Below are 14387 nucleotides of genomic sequence, written 5' to 3' on the forward strand. Positions count from 1 at the left end.
GTCTGTGTCTCTCTCTCTTAAGGGGTAAATTCACAGGTCTTTAGATCTCCAGATAGGGCTGCATGGCAGAGTGCTGGGAAGAGATGGAACATTCTTGGCGTCTCTGTTGGAGGCTAGATGGCACAGTGCTGCCTTGGTGGCAGCATATACAACTTTCCTGTGAAGTTAGTTAGCGGAAGAACCTGGGTCTGGATGAGGGGGCCAGGATGCCAAGAAGTCAGGGGAGAGAGTGTCACTGAAGAACTCCAAGAGTTAATGTATACATACAGTGTTTCATGATCCTACATCAGTTTTTTTTCTTTTGATGTATGTGTGTGCATATGTGAAAGTGGCTCAGTCCTGTCTGACTCTTTGCAATGCTTTGGACTGTAGCCTGCCAGGCTCCTCTATTCAAGGAATTTTCTAGGCAAGAATACTGGAGTGGATAGCCATTCCCTTCTCCAGAGGATCTTCCCAACCCAGGGATCAAACCCAGGTCTTCTACATTGCAGGCAGATTCTTTACTGTATGAACCACCAGGGAAGTCCTTTTGATGTGCAGTTGATTTATAATACTATATTAGCTTCAGGTGTACGACATAGTGGTTCAAAATGTTTATACATTATGCTCCATTTGTAGTTATTATAAAATGTTAGCTATATTCCCTGTGTTATGCAATATATCCTAGCAGCTTATTTATATCATACACAGTAGTCTGTACCTTTTAATCTCCTTCCCCTTTCTTGCTTCTCCACCTTCCCTCTCCCCACTGGTAACCACTAGTTTGTTTTTTATGAGTCTGTTTGCCTTGCTATATTCATTTGTGGTTTTTTTTTTTTTTAATGTTCCACCTATAAAACACAGTGTCTTTTTCTGTCTGACTTATTTCACTGTGCATAAGATCCCTCAGTTTCATCCATGTTGTTGCAAATGGAAATTTTTCTTTCTTATGCCTGAGTAGCATTCCATTGTATATATGTACCACATCTTCTTTATCCATTCATCTGGTGATGGACCCTTAGGTGGCTTCCATATCTTGACTATTGTAAATAGTGCTACTATGAACACTGGGGTGCATGTATTCTTTTAAAATAGTGTTTTCTTTTTCTTTGCATATATACCTAGGAGTGGAATTGCTGCATCATATTTACATCAGGTTTTAAATAGGACTAGTTAACTTTTTACCTTGAAAAGTCTGTTTTTCCATGAATTCTTAACTTTAGAAGAGAGGAGCTCAGCTCTTGGCATCTCCTGGTCATCTGAGGCCACTTAAGAGCGATCATTTCAAGCAGGGGCTAGAGAGCCAGCCTGAGCTCTTTACAGTCCTCTTCAGCACTCACCCACAGCTCAGTCTGGTCCCTGGTCAGCTGACTGGGAAAGACTTGTCCCATCACAACCCTCTGGAAGCTCAAGGGTCCCACAGTCAGTGGGCACACTCCTGGTCAGCTTCCAAGTCTTAGACTACAAGTCTTAAGATTCTCTTTACATAAGATTTCTGGTTGCAATTTGCTTCTTCAAATGTATTTTCCTGGACTCTTAGGAACACTGTAGTTTTTGTTTTGTTTTGTTTTGTTTTTAATCTGAAAACAAAGTTTAAATGTTTGTTGATATTTATAAGAAGAAAAGAAACAAAATCCTATTGGGAGTATGACTCTTCCTCAGGATTTTCCCCTCTGTACTATAAAAGCAAGTCATAAAATGGACTGAGTTGACAGCCCAGCAGGTGGGAAAATGATTTAATAAACTCACAGAGCTCCTTGGACAGCTTCAATTCTGACTGGGCCCCTGTGGGCTGCGTGGGGCTGGTCTAGGTTCTGTATCTGTCTGGGGTTATTTTCTTGGGCACTTACCCTGTATTTAATTGTGCAATCTTCTTACAAGGTATTGGCTTTCTGTGGCCTTTGGGGTACCTGGATTTGCTGCAGTTTATTCTAAAATGTTTGACAAGCTGGACCCTTTTCCTTATTAAATGGCCATATTAACTTGTTTAGGACTAAGCCAGGCTGTTCCAGGATCCTTGATTCTAGGCAGGAGACAGGACTTGGCAGAATGTGCCAAGGTCTTTGCTGAGTGAAGCGGTCCCTTTAGGGGACTATGTGGAACCAGGGTGGCTTGGGGGCTATAGTACCCCAACAACCATTGAGTCTTTAAGTTCAGCCTCCCTCTCCTGTGTTCCCTGTGTGTGATCACTGTAGAGCCACACTTCTCTGATTCTGAAGAGGTAAGAAGCTGCCTTAACCTAAGGGGACATAAAAACAGTCTTCTAAAAATAAGGCCACCGTCCTCACAATAGGTCTTCACTTGGCTCTTCCTTTCTGAGTCTCCTCTTATTTCCAAAATGATGTGTAGTTCTAATTAAGGGTAAAGACCTTAGAAATGGTTCAAATTTTTCTTTTGATGCTTAGACTTCTTGAAAAAAGTTTTGAACTGAAAACACAAGACTATGAGAAGCAGATCCGGTCCTTGAAAGAAGAAATTAAAGCTCTCAAGGATGAGAAGATGCAACTACAGCATCAGCTAGAAGAAGAGCGGGTCACCTCTGATGACCTGAAAGGAGAAGTGGCCTGGCTGAGCAAGCAGGCAAAGGTAAGACTCCTCGATCATCCACGAGCTCTTGGCTGATTTGTCTGCACAAGAGAGAGCGGCTTCACGTCCCCTCGGCTCTGCTGCTAAGTCGCGTCAGTCATGTCCGACTCTGTGCAACCCCACCGACGGCAGCCCACAGGATCAGCTAAAAGCATCCAAGCTTGTTTCTCCCTCCATTCTTCAATGCAAACCATTTTAGTGAGATTGGAAAATTTTTAAGCTTCCACTAGATACGTGAAACACATGTTAGTAGAATAGTTGTTACAATTACACAAATATCCTCTGTAATCATCATGGAATAGCCATGCATAGTTTAGAAGATATGTCGTGGACTCATACCTGAATTTCTTAGCAGAACTGCCCATGTTCAGACTCTGGGTTCTGATTTCCTACTGTTGAAAATAGTAGATTGGACTGTGGAATCCAGAAGGACCACATATACCTGTGAGCCCTTCATCCTTAGCAGCCACGTAAGACTGATGTCAATCTGGGAGTCACATCATCTGGCTGCAGTTTGTATTTCATGAGATTATGTGGCTGCCCTTGGGGTGAAGTGAGTGAGAGGAAACCACTCACTCCCTCTCTGGTAGCTAAAACTATGATCTAAACTCTTCAGTGTGGTATATTAAGGAGATTAGTCTGATTTTCAAAGAAAATAAACCCATTATCATCATTTATACATGTTATAATAAGCCTATAGGTAAATACCTATACCTAAATAAGGGCTTCCCTGGTGGCTCAGTGGTAAAGAATCTGCCTGCCAGTGCAAGAGATGCAGGTTCAATCACTGGGTCTGGAAGATCCCTTTGAGAAGCAAGCCACTCTAGTATTCTTGCCTGGAAAATCCCGTGGACAGAGGAGCCTGATAGGCTACAGTCTATGGGTTGCAAAGAGTTGGACACGACCGAGCAACTAAATAGCAATAGGTAAATACAGATAAGACTTGGAACATTTACTTTAACAATACAGAGAGTGGAGCTTGAGGATGGATAGTCCTAGGTCCTGATAGCTCGCCCTGTGACCCTAAACAATGCATGTTACACTTTTGCATCTTCAGTTTTCTAGTCATTCTACTCACTTCATAGGCATGTTACAGGGGTGAGGTCATATATGTAAAATGATCAAAACATGCCAACTTGATCTCCTATTTTACCCACTGTGGAAACAAAAGCTGTATAACCTTTAAACACTTAGGCTAACTTAGAAAATATCCAGAGATGTGAGGGGAGTTCGGGGGAGCATGGATACAAGTGTGCGTATGGCTGAGTCCCTTTGCTGTTCACCTGAAACTATCACAACATTGTTAATTGGCTATCAGATCAGATCAGTCACTCAGCCGTGTCCGACTCTCTGCAACCCCATGAATCGCAGCACGCCAGGCCTCCCTGTCCATCACCAAGTCCCGGAGTTCACTCAGACTCACGTCCATCGAGTCAGTGATGCCATCCAGCCATCTCATCCTCTGTCGTCCCCTTCTCCTCCTGCCCCCATCCCTCCCAGCATCAGAGTCTTTTCCAATGAGTCAACTCTTCGCATGAGGTGCCCAAAGTACTGGAGTTTCAGCTTTAGCATCATTCCTTCCAAAGAAATCCCAGGGCTGATCTTCTTCAGAATGGACTGGTTGGATCTCCTTGCAGTCCAAGGGACTCTCAAGAGTCTTCTCCAACACCACACTTCAAAAGCATCAAATCTTCGGGGCTCAGCCTTCTTCACAGTCCAACTCTCACATCCATACATGACCACAGGAAAAACCATAGCCTTGACTAGACGAACCTTTGTTGGCAAAGTAATGTCTCTGCTTTTGAATATGCTATTTAGGTTGGTCATTACTTTCCTTCCAAAGAGTAAGCGTCTTTTAATTTCATGGCTGCAGTCACCATCTGTAGTGATTTTGGAGCCCAGAAAAATAAAGTCTGACACTGTTTCTACTGTTTCCCCATCTATTTCCCATGAAGTGATGGGACCAGATGCCATGATCTTCGTTTTCTGAATGTTGAGCTTTAAGCCAACTTTTTCACTCTCCACTTTCACCTTCATCAAGAGGCTTTTGAGTTCCTGTTCACTTTCTGCCATAAGGGTGGTGTCATCTGCATATCTGAGGTTATTGATATTTCTCCTGACAATCTTGATTCCAGCTTGTGTTTCTTCCAGTCCAGCGTTTCTCATGATGTACTCTGCATATAAGTTAAATAAACAGGGTGACAATATACAGCCTTGACGTACTCCTTTTCCTATTTGGAACCAGTCTGTTGTTCCATGTCCAGTTCTAACTGTTGCTTCCTGACCTGCACACAAATTTCTCGAGGCAGATCAGGTGGTCTGGTATTCCCATCTCTTTCAGAATTTTCCACAGTTAATTGGCTATACCCCAATACAAAATGGGCTTGCCTGGTGGCTCAGGTGGTAAAGAATCTGTCTGCAACGCAGGAGACACAGGTTCAGTCCCTGGGTCGGGAAGATCACCTGGCGAAGGGCATGATAACCCACTCCAGTATTCTTTCCTGGAGAATTTCATGGACAGAGGAGTGTGGTGGGCTACAGTCCATAGTGTCACAAAAAGTTGGACATGACTGATCTTAATGACTAGACAATGTAAAATTAAAAAAAAAAAATTTAATGGCCACACAAAAATTCACCAGTTTTGATGTTTTGTTTTTTTTTTTAATTTCACAGGCAAAATTTTATCTGTCCCAAACACTGTTACACCACACTTCAGTAACAGAAGCTGCAGGTTATAGTCTGCACATATATTTTCTCCTTGTTTTTTAATTAAAAACAATAGTAGCAATCTAGACACATGGCTTTCCTGTTTCAATCCCCACCCTCCTTTGTCATGAGTTACAACTCCATGAATGGGTAACATAAATGGAAGGGTTCCATTGTTCAGTGATGCTTCTGTGAGGTGCTTACTTTCACAGATAAGGTGTATACCCTTTTCTCTTCCACTTCCATTTCTCTATCTGCCACCTGGGATGTGGGTGGGAGACTGGGATTCCAGCAGATATTTTGAACCATAAGAACAGGAGCTGCTGAAAGGCATGGTGGAGTAATTGAGCTGGAAATTGCCTGGGACTGTTCTCTCAGTCTTGGATTTTCTATCTCTGTGTTTTAATCAATAACAAAAAAAGGGCACATCTCATTTTTATATTAGCCAAACCTAATCTCAATTGATAAGCCTTCTTAAGAATTACTATCAGTTTAGGGAGATCATATATATAAACATCTGGCCTTACATCAGTTCCAGCTCATCTCTGAAAATTGTACCTGAAAATTGAGTCATATAAACTAAAAATACTTTGACTATGTTTTCTGTTAAATGCTTGATTTTTAAAGCACATCCCTCCCCATTTTTAAGGCAAGCTGCATATTCAGCTCTGTTCATAAGTACATTTTAAGGAAAAGTAATTTAAAAGCTTTTGTGTTTAATGATACAAATAAATAGCAATCACTTTTTAAAGATGTTGTGAGAGCCAGTTGGACATGACTGAGTTCAATGACTAGATAATGCAAAATAAAAAAAATTTTTTTAAATGGCCACACAAAAATTCACCAGTATTGATAAAGTTTTTTTTTGTTTTAATACACACTGATATGACAACTCACAAAAACAGAAAAGAATATCCAGGAGGGGTTATTCATCTCTGTACAGCTCCCACATCTACACAAGTACAAACCTGAGCTCACAGGTGAATACAGGCAGAATGCAGCCTTCTCCCCACAAGCAGCCTCGCCCCCCTCCTGGACTCAGGTCATGCCCTCCCTGCCAACTCCCACAGACCCAGGGCGCACCCTGGCCCTGCCACTCAGTCCCATCTAAGACTAGCTGCAGCCCAAACCCTAAATAGGTGATGACTTTGCCCACTTCTTTGTGTGCAAGATTCCATCATAGAGTGAGAGAGAACTTGGCCCTTGTGCCTGGACTTCTCTCAGCTCCCTCACCTCCCCATCCCCACCCCAGGTAGTAAGGACTTACTTTTTCCCTTTATATAGTAGTGGGGCTAACTCGGTTGATACAACCAAGTACATGTGAGAATAACAGTAGCTCAGATAGTTAAACAATACTTTATGGCCAAACTTTATGAGCAGTGAGGGCTTAACAAGATTTTAACTGAGAAACTGGTGAGGACAACTTGCGTAGATAAATACACAGTACTAGTGTTCCCTTTGTCTGCTGTAAATTGTGACAGCTGTTTTTTCTTCACATGGTTCTGTCATTGCTGGGATTCAGACGATCTCTGAGTTTGAAAAGGAGATAGAGTTACTTCAGACACAGAAGATAGACGTGGAAAAACATGTGCAGTCCCAGAAAAGGGAAATGAGAGGTAATGAAAATATGAGTCACTGAGTCCATGGCAGGCAGGCTGAAGGCATCATAGGTGTCTCCACTCGGGCAGTGTGTCCTTTGATCTGAGGCTGGTTGGTTGGGTATATGGAAGGTTGAATAGTTGGTTGGCTTCATGATTGGTTGGTTAGATAGCTGGTAAGTTAGCTGATGAGATGGTTAGCTAGAGAGTCTGTAGGGCTAGAGGACCGGGCCCTAAAAAAGGAAATGGGAAAATAGAAATTATGCAAAAATGTAATTTATTCCAGTTCTGCCTTTTCCCCTCAGAAAAGATGTCAGAGATCACCAGACAACTTCTTGAGAGCTATGACATTGAAGATGTAAGAAACAGGTAATCATTTTTGCATGAACAAGTATTTAGAAACACATAATACATGAGAGAAATGATTCTCTCACCCTCTTCATGTTTCAGGCTCTCTCTGGAAGATTTGGAACATTTAAATGAGGATGGAGAACTTTGGTTTGCTTATGAAGGACTAAAGAAAGCAACACGGTGAGAAATTTCCCTCAGGATTTTTCATGGTTTTTCAGAGACAAAATACTATTGCAAAGTCAAAAATTTACCTTTCATAGATTTGATTGACAAAGTAAATTCCTTACAGAATGGTCTCATAATTCCTGGGATGATTTCTTCAAGGATTGAGCAGTTAGTTTAATAATGAAGAACAATCTCTTTGTGGGATAACTGGCCAAGTAGTAAAACACATAACCTGTTAAATGAAAACTGATAGCAAACAAGTTAGCCAGTGTTGCTATAGATATATTGTTGTTATTGTTTAGTCACAAGCCATGTCTGACTCTTTGTGACCCTGTGGACTGCAGCATGCCAGGCTTTCCTGTCCTTCACTGTCTCCCGGAGTTCGCTCAAACTCATGTCCATTGAGTCAGTGATGCCATCCAACCATTTCAACCTATGTCACCCTCTTATCCTCCTGCCCTCAATCTTTTCCAGCATCAGTGTCTTTTCCAACGTGTTGGCTCTTCGCATCAGGTGGCCAAAGTATTGGAGCCTCAGCTCAACATCCGTCCTTCCAATGAATATCCAGGGTTGATTTCCTTTAGGATTGACTGGTTTGATCTCCTTGCAGTCCAAGGGACTCTCAAGAGTCTTCTCAGCACCACAATTCAAAAGCATCAATTCTTCAGCATTCAGCCTTCAGCAGTGCAGGAGACCCAGGTTCAATTCCTGGGTTGGAAAGATCCCCTGGAGAAGGAAAGGGCCACCCACTCCAGTATTCTTGCCTGGAGAAGCCCATGGTCAGAGAAGCCTGGCAGGCTACAGTCCATGGGGTCGGTAGAGTACAACGCAACTTAGTGACTTCACCACCAGCCTTCTTTATGGACCAACTCTCACTTTCACTTTCCTAGATATATAGATGTGTTTAAATTTAATATGTTTGCTTTCTTAAAATTAATAAACTATTTTTAGAGCACTTTTAGGTTCACAGAAAGTACAGAGATTCTTAATATACCTCCTACCCCTACACACACACAGCCATCAACATGTGTCACCAGAGGGTACATCTGTTAGAGCCGATGAACCTACACTGACACACCATTATCACCCAGAGTCAATAGTTTACACTCTTGATGTTGTACATACTATGGGTTTTGAAAAATGTGTAGTGACATGTGTCTTTATCATTGTTGCATCAAACAGAGGGTACTTTTAATTATTAGAATAGAAACATAATTTTTTAAATGTCTAAAAATTTTTTTATCATCCACTACCTGTTAATACCACATAACATCACATAGCTGAAGTTTGTAATTATACATTACTAATTCTATAGCCTGTAACCTTTTGGACACAGGTGAACTTTATGTGCTTAGCACCTGGCGCTGATTGTGGGTTTTCATAACTGCTGAGAGTTGTCATCAGGATAAAGACCATGTGGTTAATTTCTTGACCATTCCTCTGACAGCGTTTTGGAGAACCATTTCCAGTCCCAGAAGGACTGCTATGAAAAGGAGATTGAAGCTCTGAACTTCAAAGTGGTGCATCTAAGTCAGGAAATCAACCACCTGCAGAAATTATTTAGAGAAGAGAATGACATCAATGAAAGTATCCGTCATGAAGTTACCAGGCTAACATCGGAAAACATGGTATGATCTCAGCCTTTATTCTAGAGATGTTATGCTTTAGTGAAGTAAAGTTCAGTGTCTCAGCTGGAAAACAAATTACATTTTCCAGGAGTGAAAGAACTGGTTCAGAAGATAAAACTATAAAATTACACCAGCCTAGAAAGCATTTTGAAAGTGTGTACCATGGGATGAGTCCGAGTTCTGTGATTTGTGTGTGCTTTTAAATTTATATATGTTAAATCTAGCCCCAACCCCTTGGAAAGTCACAAAAAGCATAAAGATAAAAAGGTACCTCTTGAGAGGGGCTTGCATGCGGAAGGTCAGTTGCCCTCTTCTAGCTCTTCATCTCACTGTTTCAACAACTTCCTTCTTCCATGATGCCTGCTCTTCTCCACTGCATTTGTCTAATTCTTCCTTCTCACTTTTATCTACTGGTATGAAGGAATGCCTTAGGAATCTAATTATCAAAAACATGCCTTTCTTAACCCCATACCCCCTGCAGCCACCTCCCCATTTCTCTGGGGGACTTGGCCATACTTCTCCATGCCATCTGGCTGTGATAGCTCCACTCATCTCCTGTTTGTGGCCACCCCATGCTGCGGTGTGTTCCTCCCTCTAACTGAATCTGCCTGCACAGAACTGAACACAAAGATTCCTTTTCACCCTGGTCTTAATCTCTCTGCAGCATTTGGTAATTTTTTTTTCTTTTATATATATATATATATTTTTTTTTTAAATTTAAAAAAAATTATACATGTGTTCCCCATCCTGAACCCTCCTCCCTCCTCCCTCCCCATACCATCCCTCTGGGTCATCCCAGTGCACCAGCCCCAAGCATCCAGCATCGTGCATTGAACCTGGACTGGCATCTCGTTTCATACATGACATTTCACATGTTTCAATGCCATTCTCCCAAATCTTCCCACCCTCTCCCTCTCCCACAGAGTCCATAAGCCTGTTCTATACATCAGTGTCTCTTTTGCTGTCTCATATACAGGGTTATCGTTACCATCTTTCTAAATTCCATATATATGCGTTAGTATACTGTATTGGTGTTTGTCCTTCTGGCTTACTTCACTCTGTATAATAGGCTCCAGTTTGTTTTTAATCACTCCCTCTTCCTCTTTATTGTTCTCTTGGCTTCCAGGACACCATGCTCTCCTGGGTTTCTTATCCCACCCCACTGGTTGCTCCTTCTCAACTTCTTTACTGGCTTTTCCTCCTCTGCCTAACCTGGGAGTATTAGGAAATCTCAAGGATGTGTCAGCAGGTGAGGAGAAATGACCCTGGGCACAGCAGATGTGTGAAACAGTAGTTAAGGACCTGCACATTTTTATTTACTACTTGGCTGAAACTTTAATGAGGAGTTTACAGTAAGATCTGATTGCACAATCAAACAAGTATTTTTCATCTTAACTTCAGAGGCACAGGTGTTTTCATAAACATGTACAGTTGAAAAAAAACTCTCCTTACCTGACTGTGCTCAGCTGGTAAAGAATATGCCTGCAATGTGGGAGACCTGGGTTCGATCTCTGGGTTGGGAAGATCCCCTGGAGAAGGGAAAGGCTACCCACTCCAGTATTCTGGCCTGGAGAATTCCATGGACTGTATAGTGCATGAGGTCGCAAAGAGTTGGACATGACTAAGCGACTTTCACTTGCACCTGACTACAAGTAGAAATGGTGGACGTTTAAACAAGCATACAGCTAGACAAGGACAGAGGATTATGAAACTTATTGGATCGTTCCAGACCTCTGATAAGAAAGCAGTGCATGGCCTGGAATTCACAGGGCACAGCAGGACCCCTTTGAGATGATTCTCCTATTTCTGATGAGGAGATGATGTCTCTGAACCAAAGAGACTGGTTGTCATTCTTCCCATCTCCCTCCCTCAGCTCAGCAGAGAATTCCCATAAATCCTCCCAGATGGTGCCCCTCCAGGAGCCCTCCAGGATGTGGAGGGTGGAGCTGGGTGAGAACCACACACTCTGAGCATGCTGGTATTTCTTGTGACAGTATAGGTCTTGAGGTAAAAAACATGATTTCATCCAGTCTAATACCTTGGCTAGCTGTCTTACATAACTATTCTAGACGTATGTTCCATGGGGTTAAAGATCTAGGCAGTTTAGTTTGCTTCTGAGCAGCTCTGGGATTTCAAAGTGTTTCATATTCTAATATTTCCAATTCTTCTCTGAAGATGATCCCAGACTTTAAACAACAAATTTCAGAACTGGAAAAACAGAAGCGAGATCTCGAAATCCGCCTGAATGAACAAACTGAAACCATGAAAGGTAACTGGAACCCTCATGAACCTGCTTTTAGAAAATGGTTTCCTGTTGGGGGAAAAGGTGGTTAGGGAGTTGAGGATGACATGTGCACACTGCTGTATTTAAAATAGGTAACCAACAGGGACCTACTGTACAGCACATGGAACTCTGCTCAATGTTACGTGGCAACCTGGATGGGAGGGGAGATTGGGGGAGAATGGATACATGTATATGTATGGCTGAGTCCCTTTGCTATCCACCTGAAACTGTCACAACATTGTTAATTGGCTCTACTCCAATATAAAATAGAAAGTTTAAAAAAAAAAAAAATAGAAAGTTTTTTTAAAAAAGAAAATGGTTTCCTGTATCCAAGAAATGACCAAAAGGTCATTGTCAAACTGATTCTCCAAGGACTTAGGTGACATAAATGTGAAAGTGGGATGTGTGGACAGTACAGTAAGATTCATAGGCATTTGAAGGCAGCAGCTGCCTCCAAGCAAGCCCTGTTGACTTTTGCTGACTAAGATCTCGGGCTCCAGTGTTGCTTGATATTCCTATTTTTAAAGAAAAAATAGAAATCCAGGTTTTTATGTGAAATATCACAATTTTTAAATAATGGCTTATGAAGTTTTTAAACATTGTTCAGATCAAATAAAACCTCATCTCTAGCTGGGTGCATTTTAGGACTCCTGATAACTGAAAATATGAAATATGATCAAACCCAAATCAGAATGCAGTGGTATGACCCCCCAAAGGACTGATAGCTCTTCTTGTCTTAGGAAAACTAGAAGAATTGTCAAATCAGTCGAATCACAATCAAGAAGAAGAAGGAACACAGAGCAAGTAAGTGTCAACCTGCATGTACCTCAAGCCCACACTCATGCAATGCTTTGCTTTTCTGAAATTGTGGGAGATACCAAAGAAGGTTATTAAGCCACAAAAGCAAGATATTCTTCAGGTGTAAAAATAAATGCTTGTGTACACACACACCCTCCTCTGGGATAATGTACAAGAAATGAAACCAACAAAACATTGGTTGCCTGCAGGAAGGGTAACTGGGTGACTGGTGCCCGGAAGATGGAAGAGACTTGCTTTTCACTGTGTACCCGTTTATGCCCTTAGAACATTATGCCATATGCATAAATTATATCTTCAAAAAACTGATAAAATAATATCGTATGAGAGAGGACAGTGTTTCTCTCAGCAGGCCACTTAGGGTGAGGCTTAAAATCCATTTTGATAGAGAATCTTCATTTGATAACTGCTCCCCCAAATTACATCCTGACCAACAGAGCCCCTGGTGGAACCTTGTGAGAAAAATGTTTTGTGAGCTTGTTGAGATACTTTGTGTAAAATTTTTTTGATGATGATCAAAAATTATTTTAATAGAAATTTTAACCATTTCTCTGGAGAAGCAGATAAAAGAATAATCAGTGGTGTTTTAATTCATTTAAAACGCACATTGAGCTTTGACAAATACATGAAGGTGCGAAGGTGAGTGAGGCATTTGCCCAAACCCTCAATTTCCTCAGTGTCTTGTGTTCCAAGATCCTTACCTGTGTAATTTACTTCCACTCATCACTGAACTTCTTCCAGTCAATCAGAGTGGTGAATTCCCTTAGTCATATTCATGTACAGACACACAGTGCATGGGTTCTTCCCTCTCTCTTAGAAATATAGAAAGATTATGCATTTCCTGCTGACTTGTCCATCATGGAGAAGTTGACAAACCTTCATAGAATCACTGGATCATAACTGTAAAACATTTTTAAAGCTTTATTTTGATTCAATTCTTTCATAATAAAATCTAGATTAAATTATTTATGTGTAACTCAAGTTAGAATTGCAATTTTAGAGCTTTACATTCATTAATAGGGTACCATTTTATATCCTAGTGTTTTTCCATACCACATAACATTGCTCATATCAAATAATATTTTTATAGCTTAGATTAGATTGTGCTTTTGTATGGTAAAAATATTTTGGAAAATTTTATAATCTTTAGAAAAGTCAGTTACCCTGACTTCTTCACTGTGAATTTTATTCACAATCATTTTGTTATCCTAATCAGATTAAAATCGACTCTCATATTATTATTTATCATCAGAGGAATAGATGTCAAACTTGTCATTCAGGTTCCATTCCAATTTAAAAATCCTCAAGATACTTAATTTCAAGAAAAATAAATAAACACTCTACATCCCAGAGAGAATTTCTTCATTGGGAGGGTAGGGGCCAGGTGTAGGAAAGTGGTGGGCATCATTTTGGGACTCTGGATGGGGTCCCTTTTCTTCTCTCTCTGATCCCTGGATTTTTGAGTATCTGATCCCAGGCTTTTCACAAAGGATATAATGACTGGGCTTTTGGTCATAAGGGTATGAGTGGGTATGGATATCTTACGGGAGCCATCAAGGGGTGTGGGCGGGTGAGGATGAGAAATTTTTATCAGATTAAGAGGCTGAAGCAGCTGTGGACTTCTATACCCCACTAACCCTGGTCTCTTCCCCCACACTGTGAGCACTCCCCTATTCAGGTACAATTTGTTTTACACGTAAGGTGGCCAAACTATTTTTCCACTGATTTTTCATGATGATCAAATTTATACCAAAACTTCCTAATCCTTTCCTCAGGACCATAGAAGCCCAAAATGAAATACATACCAAAGAGAAAGAGAAGCTGATGGATAAGATTCAAGAAATTCAGGAGGCCAGTGAGCACTTGAGGAAACAATCTGAAACTGAAAATGAAGTCAAGAGTAGTTTCCAGCAGGAAGCATCTCGTCTCACTATGGAGAAGAGGGTGAGAAGTTTTCTAACCTGTTGATAAATGACTGCCTATGTCCAGGTATCACTGAAAGGGGGGACAGGCCACCCCAAGCATCTGATGAGTAGCATCCACCTCTCACTAGAGCAATCTGTTTCTTTTTCTCAAAAGACAGGTGGCCTCTGAGGTTATGGCCATTGCAGGGGAGCCAGGGGGTTTACGCAGGCTGAGAGAGGACCAGTGGAAGGTCCTGAGCATTGTCCCATGGGCAGTGCTTGTCTGAGATGACAACAGCCTTGCCTGGAGTATGTTGAGGATGCCAGGCTGATGTGTGACCTTCTCTGAACAAAGCTTACTCCATCCAAG

At 41.4% G+C, this 14387-nt stretch overlaps 1 protein-coding gene across 1 annotated transcript in view; it reads left to right on the forward strand.

The window, feature by feature from the left end:
* Positions 1–14387, forward strand: part of MYO5C (myosin VC) — a 118577-nt gene that overhangs the window by 75214 nt on the left and 28976 nt on the right. Inside the window, exons 25-32 of the mRNA XM_019967848.2 lie at positions 2385–2565; positions 6794–6887; positions 7175–7238; positions 7320–7400; positions 8833–9013; positions 11189–11282; positions 12038–12101; positions 13889–14057. Coding sequence (XP_019823407.2) covers positions 2385–2565; positions 6794–6887; positions 7175–7238; positions 7320–7400; positions 8833–9013; positions 11189–11282; positions 12038–12101; positions 13889–14057 — 928 coding nt within the window. The remainder of the gene's footprint in view (positions 1–2384; positions 2566–6793; positions 6888–7174; positions 7239–7319; positions 7401–8832; positions 9014–11188; positions 11283–12037; positions 12102–13888; positions 14058–14387) is intronic.

This window comes from Bos indicus, chromosome 10 (assembly GCF_029378745.1).
Source record: "Bos indicus isolate NIAB-ARS_2022 breed Sahiwal x Tharparkar chromosome 10, NIAB-ARS_B.indTharparkar_mat_pri_1.0, whole genome shotgun sequence".
Taxonomy (NCBI): Eukaryota; Metazoa; Chordata; class Mammalia; order Artiodactyla; family Bovidae; genus Bos; species Bos indicus.